Source organism: Branchiostoma belcheri, unplaced genomic scaffold (assembly GCF_001625305.1).
Source record: "Branchiostoma belcheri isolate BF01 breed outbred unplaced genomic scaffold, Haploidv18h27 scaffold17, whole genome shotgun sequence".
Taxonomy (NCBI): domain Eukaryota; kingdom Metazoa; phylum Chordata; class Leptocardii; order Amphioxiformes; family Branchiostomatidae; genus Branchiostoma; species Branchiostoma belcheri.
Window position 1 is genome coordinate 1,826,448 of NW_017803157.1, and position 13,724 is coordinate 1,840,171.

The 13,724-nt window shown below is 43.4% G+C and overlaps 2 protein-coding genes across 2 annotated transcripts in view; both read left to right on the forward strand.

The window, feature by feature from the left end:
* Window positions 1–3,152, forward strand: part of LOC109466585 (G-protein coupled receptor 54-like) — a 6,289-nt gene extending 3,137 nt beyond the window's left edge. The window contains 4 exon segments of the mRNA XM_019764316.1: window positions 701–708; window positions 796–1,101; window positions 2,201–2,278; window positions 2,997–3,152. Coding sequence (XP_019619875.1) covers window positions 701–708; window positions 796–1,101; window positions 2,201–2,278; window positions 2,997–3,152 — 548 coding nt within the window.
* Window positions 3,153–7,993: 4,841 nt separating this feature from the next.
* Window positions 7,994–10,758, forward strand: LOC109466651 (ABC transporter F family member 4-like). The gene is made up of 2 exons (XM_019764382.1): window positions 7,994–10,149; window positions 10,542–10,758. Exons 1-2 carry the CDS (start codon window positions 8,053–8,055, stop codon window positions 10,638–10,640), a joined length of 2,196 nt encoding a protein of 731 aa, XP_019619941.1. The 5' UTR covers window positions 7,994–8,052; the 3' UTR covers window positions 10,641–10,758.
* Window positions 10,759–13,724: the final 2,966 nt, after the last annotated feature.

Here is a 13,724-nt window from a genome sequence, read left to right on the forward strand (position 1 = left end):
AGATCTAATACAGAATATAGATGGAGCGTAGTAAACAACGATGTAAATCAAATTAACTGCTATAAATAATATTCGTTGCAGCCTTCGCTGTATAATATTTCACGGCTAAGCCAATATATTTGCAAATTGGATACACAAGTGATGGTTTTCTATTTATGGCACAAAATGCTCAACTGAAAGGTTATACATGATAACTTGCAATTGATCTGAAAGTACACAGATGCTTCCCTGCTATATATCCTCCTAAGGTTCTTAATTTGTTTGACACGTTTTACACTAGCGGTGGTGACTCTTCAATACGGCGTATTTGCTCTCACGATGACAAATTATGTATAGAATATAAGGCAGCCAGTAATAACGCCCTATTCAAGAGTCGCCATAGCCTGGGTGCCATCCCCAGTAGTATTCGCCCGCTAGCTTACAACTGGTAAGCTAGCGACATTATAGAGCGGGCGAATACTACTGGGGATGGCACCCAGGCTAGAGTCGCCACGGCTAGTTTGACACTTTTTTTAATACATATTTATCAAGATAGAAATGTACAGGACACAGTGTTGGGTAACTCTAGTAGCAGGTTGCTAATCTTAGCCCCACCACAGACAGAGAAGAGTGCATACAATGTCAAAGAAATGATAACAAAAGAGCAACAAGTTTAAAGTTAAAACTTTTGGTCCAAATCTCACCTAGAGCTTTCGACCAGTCACTCTGGTCTTCCTCAGTAGACTGACCCAGTGAAGCTTGTCACGTGGCTTCTTTGAAGTGTGACGTCAACACTGGGTCAAAGGTATCTGGCAGACGATGTCGGCCCCCGTCGCGGTTCAATGTAGGGTGATATATATGATGTATATGGCATCCTTCACCCCTCTCAAGAAATACAGCAACAAGTAACTAGTTTGACGCTTGTTTCCCCTGCAGCGGTGGCCCTCTCACGCCGGGCAGATCACCTACTGGATCGCCACTGTTCTGCTGACTTACGCGCTCCCTCTAGCGGTGGGAATCTGGAGCTGCATCGCCGTGGTGGAGAAGCTCTGGGGGCGCAACGCCGTGGACGTGAGCGCCGGCTCACAGATCAGGAAACGGATCCTCATGAAGAGAAGGAAGGTGAGTCAACCGAATTATTATTCCATCAATACGTTTTAGAGAGTTCTGTATCTGTATCTGTATAGCCGGTATAACCGCCTTTCGGCGTAACACACCAGCTTCGCAGGTACGCGGCGCGGCGGCAGCTGGCTATATTACACCGATCGACTTGTTACACCTAACCCTTGAACATCTAACTCTAGACATTGTTAAAAGCTATCTAATGACAATGTTTGACAATGTGTTGTTGTCAAATTTAGGGAGCTTCCACCCCAATGTCCTTCTTAGTTGTTTGAACTAAAAGATCACGGGCTCTTGCCTGGTGCCCAAACATGTTGCTTCTGTTCTACTTGGTTTTGCTGCAAAGGTTAGGAACTCCGTGAACTTTAATAACAGCTGACAGAGCCATTCTTGTGCGTTTCATAATTGGCACAGGTTTGTGAAGAGCAAAATCACTGAGGACAACGAAAACGTTTCAGCACCAAGGCTAGCGTTACGTATACTGCAGCAGTTTCAGTACCAGGGACAGGGACAGCTCCCTGTATAATGTCGAGTACATTATCCTCAGACCACATAGCTAGCGCTAGCGGTAGCTGTAACGGCAGGATGCATAGTACTTAATCTTCAATCAGATCTTTTGGTAGCTGCAAAGACAGTATGAAATTGGCCAGGCATAATCCTTTTCCCGGGATTTACCATTTACCACCCCAAGGTGAAAAAAGACACCACTACAAGAATGAGAGTCTGATAAAAGCGCCTAAAGCACGCGAAAAAGCCGAAACCTCTGTTTCAAGAATATCGTATAGAGGACCAGTTAGACCCCTCCATAAGCTCCATGTTGTTAGCGTCAGTATGCAGTTGTCGCTTTCTTCATGACCTTTACTATATCATTATGTTTAACTTACTATATTCTACATGCATTCTGTGTATATTCTATATATTGCGGTCTTTGAATATGTAAATTTTGTTGTTGTACATGTGTTTTTTGTACGGGGGAGGGCAGTTTGTAAAGGTGTGTATGCACCTGTTTTGCCTTCCCTTTCACTTTGTGGAACATCTAAATATACAAATATCGAATGGAGATACATAAAACCCGGTTTGTTTGTTTGTTTGTTATTAGGTGTGCCTGATGATCACCATCATGGTGTTGGTGTTTGCGCTCTGCTGGCTGCCGACCCAAATACTGCTCCTCTGGCAGGTTAGAGTCATTTTACATTCATTGGCAATAATATATCATACAGTGCACTATCAATTATTGATCATGATGCAACAGATCTAACGTTATGTACTATACATTTGCAATGTCAGCCTCTCACAATAACCAGGGCTCGAAATACTAAGTGCATGTGCACCCAAAATTGAAGCTATTCGCCCAATTTTTTTCGTAGGTTTACGTATGTAAAGATGTTAAATGCATAGTAGAATACAGCATACGTGTATTCTTAACATTCAAGTGTCAGAAAAAAATAAATTGTTGTACAAGTAGTACTTTTCTTAAGAAATGAAGCATAACTAGTTTTTGTTGACATTATACTTATTCTATTTTATATGGTGCATCCAATTTTTTTTGTGCACCCAATTTTTTAGGTTGAGTGCACCAGCGCACCTATTAAAACTTCAAAGACTTTCAGTCATTTTAATGTAGAACGACAGTAGTGATCTTACTCGTGTGAAATCATATTGTTTTACTTATATTGCTATAATATGACGATGACGATGGTTTTTATAAATTTTGTATATTACAAGTGTAAGTTGCCCTCTTATATCCACTAGTATTGTATAATCCTATAAGTTGTAAAAATCAGCACAATTCAGTTTTTACTGCAAGTCTGATATGTTCTTTGTTCTTCTCAATAAACCAATCACTATTGCCGAAAATTAATTTCGAGCCCTGTTACCATTAGGTGATCGCCAAGGAAGACTTCCCCTTCACTCTGGTGACGTTCTCGTGGAAGATCGTGGCCCTGATTCTGACCTACCTGCAGTCTGCCATCAGTCCCATCGTCTACATCACCTTCGGACGGATCTTCCGCAAAAAGATGAAACAGGCCTTCCCTCGGCTGTTCCGGTAAGTAGGGAACTATCTGTTATAGGGGTAACATTGTTTAAAGTTAAACCTTTTGATCCAAAACAAAGTTCTCTCACCGAGAGCTTTCGACCAGTCACTCTGGTCTTCCTCAGTACGTAGACTGACCCAGTGAAGCTTGTCACGTGGCTTGTTTGAATTGTGGCGTCAACACTGGGTCAAAGGCATCTGGTAGATGATGTCGGCCCCCGTCGCGGTTGAGGGAAGGGTGATGGGCCCTGATGTAAATATCCTCTTTCACCCCTCTCAGGAAAGGATAGCATTGAATGTGTTGCGAGACCTGTGAGTTTACAGAGTTAGGATGATGGTGTTCCAGGAATCTTGTTTTTAGTTTCAGTGTTGGAAGGAAAGTTAAGTCTTTTTTTTTCATAATGACTTGAGCCAACACAAATGAACTTTCATGCTAGAGATTTATTTGTCACGTTTTTGTATTTTTTCAGGTCTAACCGCGTGAAGCACGCGCCGCTGAGAGCGGTGGCGGGCGGCGGTCTGGCGGCGGGGAGGACAGCCGGCACCCGGCGGAGCAACAACGCCGTCCTGCCGTCCACCAGCCGCCACCAACCCGCCGGCCACGACTCCGACGATGTCTTCGGCAGGGTCTGGGACAGAAAACGGTACTATTACTATATATAATGTTCACTCACTCACTCACTCACTCACTCACTCACTCACTCACTCACTCACTCACTCACTCACTCACTCACTCACTCACTCACTCACTCACTCTCACTCATTCCTCTTGCACGTGATGCGTAGAGCTGACTAGCTTCGTCAGGGCCCGCCACTTTCCTCTGTCTTCAGCCAGCTGCTGTGTCTGGGAGAGCGGGATGTTGATGTTGCTCAGGTCACGTCGTACTAGCCTGGGTGCCATCCGAATTTGTAACGGCTACCCCGAAAAAAATCGATTTTTCGGGGTAGCCGTTACAAATTCGGATGGCACCTAGGCTAACGTCATACAGCATCCAGCATATATAATGTTAGGCCGCACCAATTTAATTTGTTGGTTCTCCGATTTGCCTCTTCATCTTTTTCTGATTTGCGAAAAAAAAAAGATTCTGTTTCTGAATCAAGTCATATTTTGCCCCCAACAGTTGAGGAACGTCCCTTTCTTTCTAGTTGTTACAATTTCCCCATCTATCAATGCAGTGGTTTGATTAATAGTTCAAAATTTATTGTTTAAATATTAACCCAGCCTTTTGTGTTGACCTCATGGCTCCTATCGTAGCATTTGGGGCTATAATCTCGCACCTGTACGTAGGTTAATTCTTTTGTATCCACGTGTTGGTCTGTATGTCTAGATATAGCCCTTAGGCCACACCATGTAAATTTTATGGATGACGTCCTCGCGCACATTGATTTTGACCTGTTCCTCGAAAAAAAAACAAGAAATTCCGCTTCCTGTAACTATGACCAAAGAGTCACGACAGTGCCGCAAATCGTTAGATTGGTGTGAAACCCGTAACGCGAAATGGGTAAAGAGCACATGCTTTGTTTCTGCAGGCCTGCAAAAATGTGAAAGAAACAGGACAGGGCGACAACTGCTGTTCCACCTGATTTATTGCTGTTTTGATGATGAATAAAAGACTTCTTGCTTGTTAATCTGTGTCACCTCATTCAATTTGTGTCCTAACATTTGTCGTCTCTTAGTATATTTCTAAATGATCTTGTTTTTTAGGGCCCTTCTTGTTTTTTTTTTCGCCCTCTCGCATTAGATATAGGGTCTCCAAAGGACGTCATCCATAAAATTTACTTGGTGTGGCCTTACAAAAGTCGCTTTACTTGTTGTGTCAATAAAGTATCTTCATGTTTCTACAGGACTCCTGTCCAGCTGAACAACGTTGCCGGGACCTTAGTCGTGCCACACAATCCCAGATGCCCTGACGTCGTGTACCGCCAGGCGGCGTCCCTGCAGCTGACACCTCGTGCCCCGACCATCACCGATGATGGTTAGAACTGGATCTGCGAGTTGGAACGTTTTTTCCATTCCAACATTTATCGCAAGGCATGGCGACGGCACACTCGAGTTTTTTCAACTCATATTTATGCCGCCACCAACGAACGGAAAACAAACATACTCATTTGTACCTGAGTAAATTGAGGAAATTGGTGTATTGTGCCTTGCCGAAGGGTGCCTTGCACAAGATCGGTGGCATGGCAGGATTCGAACTCGAGACCTCTTGGTTCCGAGCCTAACGCTCTGTCGTTACGCCATACGACCCAACTAAACGTTGAAGTCGGAACGTTGAATCATTGCACAGCACAGAGCAGAGGTCTTAGATGCCATATTTGTAGTCAGATTGGCTTAAACCAGCAGGATGGAGTTTAAAAGAAAGACAACTTTTGTCAAGCTGAGAGTTCATGCATTTTCCGTTATCTTTCTTTCACTTCTATTGAAGTATCTCAGAAAATAAAGATACCTAGAGGCTCTGCATTTGACGTATGTTTAAATATGTACATAATTTAAAGGTGAATTGCTGATTGTATATTGCTCTGTTCTTAAGATATTACGTAAGATGTCTCGAACTACTATCATTGTTCAAAACGTTGTTGTTGATAAAAAAAAAATTACATTTTGTTTACCTGTGCTTCAAATAGCGTTGCAGTATTTATCAGTATAAGGTTTGTACAGACTTGGACTAGTGGAGGTCAATTATCATTTATTTATTTATCTATGTACGTATTGGGATTTACTATATTTGTGGAAGGATTAGAAATTGTCCTATTCGTACTATCAATACTAGGATTCAGTATCTTTATTGAACTTTTGCAGTGGACAACCGTCACTGAATTGCAGTCAGATTGTTATATTGCACACAATTTCGATTAGTTCAGCTGCTCTGAAATCGCATTGGATGCCTTTAGCAGTTTTCTTTATTCCATATGGACAAAAATATGTATGATGCTGATGATGATGACAATGTTGATGATGCGGATGATGACAATGTTTTTGTTGATGATGATGATGACAAAACTGACTATGGGCACGGAGACAGAAAATGGCTAACTGTAGAAATTGATGATGACCGGTGCGATATGATGATGATGATGATGATGATGATATCGATGATGATGATGATGGGTAGGGATGATGCAAATGATAACAATGACGTCATATAGTGATGAAAAAGAAGAAGATGATGATGATGATGAGTTTGATAGTTTTGAAACAGAAGGCACAGGAGAACAGAATAAAGTACCGTGACGGACACGGAAAGAGGACTGCTTCATACGGACCCAACCGTACTTCATTTTACCACAAAGAGCACCTGCACCAAGGTAGCAACAAACAATCATTGACTGTTGCGAAATAAAGGTATGGTTTGTTGTACAAAAATTACTAAGAGCTTACGTAAGAACGACGATTATTGCGTTTGAAGAACAATGCCGTTCGGAAACGATTGTTGTCAAGAAAACAAAACAAACCAACCGTTCATGTTCTACAGAACGGGAGGGGTCGAACGAACGATCTGTACTGAACGCTGTCATAGCGCTGGTGTGTATCGTTTGCTCTCGGTGGCTCGCCATGTAAGACAATCTTAGACGCTAGCAGAAACGTTGCGAACATCACTCCTACTTTAGGCACTGTCTTCACTGGTGTAAAGCGCCTCTAGCGACCAACCATTGAACGGCACCACTCGTCATCATCTGTGAGAATGAAGGATCGGAAAATTGATATGTAGAAAATTCACGGAGGCTGTTTTCAGGCATGTGGAACGTGAAGATTGCGTTGTTGGTGCTTCTCAGCATCGGATCGTCGTCTTCGGTGGAGGCAAACTTTCAGGAACAGGTGAGTGTGCCCGAAAATTTAACAATGTCAAACTTCCACACAACTTTAACAAAATCTACAATTTACCAAATAAACATAAAGTTCTTTCCCCATAGAAACGTCTTGGCGTTGATATGTCCTAATATGATATAGGTTCTTATCTTTTCTTGCCCACAAAATGTCTTTTGGCCCGCATCATACGAAATTTTTACGGTGATATGATACCAATGTGCTAGACTCTCTATCAGGTGACGTATACATACAAATAAATCAGATATATACAGACAATTAATTCCTTTGAAATTGATCCTTTTCGGCGCCTGTGTCTTGCATGCACGACTTACAGGAAAAGCACGAGGAGATTCAACCAGTTACTTTGTACAACAACAACAACAACAACAACAACGACAACAACAACAACAACGACAAAAACACCGCACAAGATGGCGGTTCTCGGATGAAGCCAGGATTAGAAGAACCCGCTGGTCGAGTGACGGTCAACAGCAGCATCCTGGATCTGCGGAGCAACGGACCACTCCAGTCCAACGGGAAACAACTGGGTGAGTTACCGACACTTCCGCTTGTTCACATTGAGAATATTTCTTTGTATAGCGATTGTATTATTTGATAGTTGTAGTCTCCACCAGACTCCTTTTGCAGGCTGAATAAATCGTAGAAATCGCCTAAAAAGGTACACTCGACGGCCGGGAAACTCCTCTGGCCAATTATATCCCCTTTTTAGGCGATTTCTACGATTTATTCAGCCTGCAAAAGGAGTCTGGTGGAGACTATGATAGTTGTAGCTCCAATGTGCTAAGACCGATACATTGTAAAACGGTGTTATTGAGGCCTTAGAGTCTTGAAGTCATCTGACCTAAAGTGTACATATTTCGTGAATTGCTGACACAGCATTTGTAGATCTCTTAAAATATTTCATTTTATTCTTTTTTGATATGGTAGTTTTAGTGTATACCCGGTGGAATTGTGAAAGTTGTTTTCGATGCATCTATTGTTTATTTATTTCTTGTTCTTTTATATAGCTAAAACTGGCCCTTTGGAAAACGCCCGGCTTTCAAAAAGGTTGGAAACTGACGGTGGACAACTTCTTGCAAACCACGCAATGGTGGAAAGACCAAAAAGATCAACAAGGGGAAGCCAAGAAAGCGGGGGAAAGAAACGGAAGAAAAGGAGAGCTAGAAGAAGAGGTGGACGTGGCAACAAACGAAGCAGACCGAGAAAGAAGACACCAAAGCCAAAGAAGAAGGCAACGAAACCACGGCCGCAGCACAAGAAAGTCATGGAAATAAAAAAGAAGCTGGAAGACCGGAAAACGAAACCAAAGACCAACCAGAAAGTCAACACGAAGAAGGCTGCCGGAGGATCTTCACGTGGCACCAGCGGTAAAGGAACTGGCGAAGGAAAGAAAAAGAAAGAAGTAGAAAGAAAGAAAAGCCTGGCGAAAGCAAGCAAAGCTGCCAAAAAAGCAGCTCGCCCTCCAGTGCCTTCACGCAGAAGGACAAGCAGCAGGCGACCAACAAAACCAAGCAGGCGAAATAACAAGACGAAAGCCCCCAGGCAAAAAACGAAGGGAAGTCCCAGAGCGGGAGAAGCAAAGGTGACACAAAAGAAAGAAGAAAGTGGCAGGGAGAGAGCAAAGAAACCCCACGGTAAGACAGGGCCAAAGGTGATACAAAAGGAAAAGGAAAGTCACAGGGAGAGAACGCAAGGAAAGGTCAAACAAGAGAAAAACAAAGAACAGAAGGAAAGTCCCAAAGCGAGCTCGAGAGAAGCGAAGGTGACAGAAAAGAAGGAAGAAGGTGGTGATGAGAGAGCAAAGGAACCTCAGGGTAAAACAGAGCCAAAGGTGATACAAAAGGAAAGTCATAGAGAGAGAACGAGAGGACCTGTCAAACAAGAGGAAAACAAAGAACAGAAAACAAACGAGCCCAGAGTGGACGTGGAAGAGGGAAAAGGTGATACAAAGGCTTCGGCGGCTACCGACGTGGACACGAACGAATTCCTGAGAGTGTTGAAAACCGTAACCTTGGGCGAAACGGATGCAGAAAAAAAGACAAAACACGTAACAGCTCAGCACAAGAAAGGTACATCAGGCCGCAAGAACGGGAAAGTGATCTTTGAAAAGGCACTTGAGGGCATGGCGCAAGGGCGAAAGCGGGTTCAAAGCGATTTACTCGCATTTAGCGTTGCCCAAAACGCTTTAGCATCGGAAGAGACAAGTTCTGAAGTTCTGGAGGGTACGGCACTTGTACAGCAGGGCCTGCAAGTCGTGAAGGAAGGAGAACAACAACTCAAGGACTGGCTCGAACCCGGCAACACAGCTTCTAAACAATCAAAACTTCAAGACAAAGGATTTGGCCTGAAAGGACAGAGTGGAGGGACGAACAGTGATGTTGGCGGAAAGGGGCTAGCTGGTACGGATTCGTTGGTAAGCCGTGCAATGACCAGCATGAATACCGTACATGGTCCCGGCCTGGGAGAAAAGGAGGCGAACAAGGAAAACAACAAGGACGGTGAGAATGTGAAGAAGATCCCAGCAGGAGGTGGAGAGGAGGGGACCGGAGCGCTCGGTAAACTGAGAGAAGGCTTGAACAAGATCAAGGAAGGTCTGAATCTCCAAGAAGATGGGCAGAAGACTAAATCTGGTGGAAAACAAGACAAGGCGAAGGTACAGCAGGGTCTGGCAGAGATGAAGGAAGGAGTGGGAGACGTAGAAGAAGGACTGAATGTGGTGATGGTGGGAAAGAAAGAAGTGGAGGAGGGAGTAAGAGATATAGGCGACAGTACGGAGAAAGAGACACCTGAGGGAGACCTATCAGCCAGCGAAGCCAGTGAGGAAGACCTGAAGAAATATCTGGAAGGATGGGGTATGAATGGGGTTCGACAGTTTCCGATTTCTGCTGGTGGAAACCCCTTCATCGACCCTACGCCAACTAAACACGTAATGTTTCCGCGAGGCAAGGAAGGCATCGTGTCCACATCGCCCAAACCTGCACAGAGGACCCTGTTCTATCCCAGCTATCTTCAAGTTCCGCAGGCCGGTACAGTTCCAACGCCTTCCGCAAGGGACGCTCCAAAGCAGGGAGGCAAGGCACTGCCCGTTACAAAGCCGGCTGGTGGGAAAAGTGTAGGTGATAAAAGCCAGGCGAAGGGAGGAGCAACAACTCCAACGAGTCGCAGCGGTGATGAGCTTCTGAAAGTAAGATGAATGTTTCAATCTATTCTCTGGGATGGGGTTTCGTAATGTAGCTGGTTTCTTTCCCTAGCTATGTCCTTTACGACTCTTCAGTGCGAGTAATAACAATTTTAACTGATATAACTATAACCTTAAATTAGTATTTTTGGTAATTTTGCGGATTTCTGACCATCACTTCATTTCATTTCATTTCATTTCACTTCACTTTATATTTAGCAGAACTGTTGGAATGTACCACTCAGCTTCAAATATAGTAAATTTTATCTCAAGTATCTTTGATAATCTATATTCTTCCAATAGTATTTTCTATTAACTCCCCGATCAGATATGAACGTAGCTAACACAACACTTAGATACAACGTATTCTAACTTTTTCTTCCTCTGCCCCACAAAAGGAGATCAAAGAACTTCAGCACGAGGTTGTGGAACTCGAGGCTAAGAAAACAGGCAAGGGGAAGTCCAAGAAAAGCAGGCGCCGTGGTAGAAATGTCTGATGAGAGTAAACCAGACCACACACTAGTGCTGGAGGAACGTAGAACAAGATCTAAAGGTGGAAGAGAGCCGTCATTGCGCAAATAGCGACTGCATGGCGTCTGCTTTGTTGCTCCTAATAAAGGCAATATGTGATCTACTTTCTCCTGAGTATATGTCCAGCTGTTTCAAGAGTTGTTACTAACGGGTTGTTTTAGTAGAACTTGATCACTGAGCAAAGCTTAGCGCTAAGGTTGGTCAAACCAAACCACAGTCTTTCAGGCCTAGTATTCATTTGATTAAACAATTTCAAATAATTCCGTTTAATAACAGTCAAACCATTTGATTCAAGTCACAACGTCGACGTGTCCTTCTTGCGTCATGACGTCTTTGCTAATGACATACAAAGAGCTAGGTGAAAACAAGAAAAAAAATGATTTTCAGCAACGTCGATGAAGGTTAGACATCCAGGTAATAAGATACGTCAAAAAGCAGTTATGCAAGCAACTGGATATGATTTTGGAAACGGTCAGACGTTTCAGCTAGTATCCACTGTCAGCTTTCGTCAGTGACTGAGAGACCAGAGGAGAAATGCAGGTTTATAAGCAACACTTTTGAAGTGCTCAGGGGATATCATCCAGGACGTGTAATCAATCAGTATATTGCACTCAAGGTGTGAGTTAGCCTGGGTGCCATCCTCCGTAGTTTCCACCGGCTCCCTAATGTCGCTGGCTACCACGGATGGCACCCAGGCTACAAAGTGCGAGTAGTGAGCAACCAAGGTTCCACAAAGATTCCCTACCTTCCAAAAATACGCCAGGCCCGAGGGAAATGTACGTCTCTACCAGACTGTCAACGCGGGCTGAGGGAAATGTCACGGGGTGATCTGGACACAGATGTTCATTTGTAAATATTGTAGCGCAAAGGCTGTGATAGACGAAATATACTTTATCTCAAACTGTTCCTTTCATAACAACGCTCGAAATGAGTTAACTATTCAAACCTCTACAATTTATCCCAATTTTACTAAACTTACAGACAAAGAAAAACTTTTCTTCTTTTTACCTCCCAAACCCACTGATTTTGGAAAAGGTGGGACATAACGTCTTCCATGGTTTACAAAAGAGAAGTCAAACCCCTTAGACATAGTTTTAAACATATCTATAGCTTTAGACAACTACCTTTCATCATGTAGATTTTAGTTATGTTATACTCTGTTTTGTTTTTTTATGTTTGTAATTTGCAATTAGCCCCCGGGCACGAATTTGCAATAAACTTCTTCTTCTATTGTTGCTAGGGGTCCGTCCCCAACATAGCGTCCTATCTTTATCTGGTAGATGAGAACCACATGTAAGAGGGGGTTAAGAGGGGCATGATGACAAGGGGGAGTTCAGAACACAGATGTTCATGTTCATTGTTGCTAGGTGTCTGTCCCCTACATACTATACTAGGGGGGCCCGCAAGCCCTTTTTCGTAGAGCGTAATCGGCCGTTTTAATTCTACGTAGAGCGTAGACGAACCGCTCTAATATTTTTGCGTAGAGCGTATTCGGCGTTTTAATTCTACGTAATGCGTTGTAGCCACTTGGAATTTATCGTAAAGCGTAATCGAGAGGTTACCGAATTCAGCGTAGAGCGTTGTCGGGACCCCCCCCCCCTTGCAGGCCCTCTACTAGTAGCCTCCTATCTTTAGCTGGCAGATGAGAACCACATGCAGGAGGGGGTTAAGAGGGGATGACAACGGCGAGTTCAAGACACAGATGTTCATGTTCATTGTTGCTAAGAGTCTGTCCCCTACATACTATACTAGTAGCCTCCTATCTTTAGCTGGTAGATGGGAACCACATGTAGAACGGGGAGTTCAGGACGTGGCACTGTCGGGGAAGGTCCGTAGAAATAAAGGAGATCTTGATGCAACATACTTGGTTCCTGCATGTTTATTATCCCATGTGACAAAAACAACTTGCCATAGTCCACGAGGAGTTTGAGCACCATGTAAATGTTAACCTTGCCGTGGCTCATTCTTCTGGCCAATTAAAAATCCTAATTGTTGAATCTTTTAATAGGAAGGCCTGGTGGGGGCTAGAGAAATGTTAGCTTCATTGACTGAGACAATCCTTCTATATTGAAACATACCTGTTCTTACCTTTTTACTGTTACTAAGAAACGAGAAGAAACCGAATTTACTTAATCTATCTTATAATATAGTTACTTTACGATGTATATTTGTAACGTTTTCTATATTCCATCCTTTTGTGGTGACCTGTGCTTAACCCAGTGGGTATATATGTAGAATAAAGGTCTTCATTCATTGATAACTGTAATGAAATTGCCGCAAATGTCAGAACAAGCACAGTAAACAGAGTTTATATATTTCCACTCCTGATGAAGGCAAGCGACGGAACTGAACATGCGAGATGCCGAAGTCATAAAATCTCTTCGTGACATTTCACCCAGTGAGACTCGTTTCATTTCATTTCATTTCATTTATTGGTGATGCCAAACAACGCATTACAAGTGGGAGCCAGGCAGCCAAAGGCTGGTGGCGGCTGCCACTGGTACATACAACACAACACAACACAACACAACACAGGACAAGTCAATACAATATACAGGACCTAACAACAAGTTACGAATATCAAAATAGCAAAACGCTTGCACCTTTCCAGCTGAGCACTCGTTATCGTGTGGCTCGTGGCGGTGAACAACCTTTCAGTACCACCACGAACCACTACAACAGAATCTATATATATATATGCCCTATGTGTATACTACAACATATATATATATAGACAGTCTCTACCTAGGGCACATCTGTAAGCTGACTCTGGTCTGTTATAGTCATTTTCTCCGGGGCCCTCTTCTCTTCTACGCAGTGCCTAAGTATAGCGTCCAGCTGCTTTGGTCGTTGGCAAGTTCCTCCAAGACAGCCCCAGTGCTCAGCTGTGTCAACGTCAAGAGCCTGTGAGTCCATATCGCAGACGTCTTTGAAAAGCGGCGGTGGCCACTGTGGTGCCTCCTGAGATCTACAACAACAGAATCTGCAACAACAGAATCTACAGCAACAAGAACAAACTGTGTGAACAAGGTGAAGAGCAGGCAAGAGAT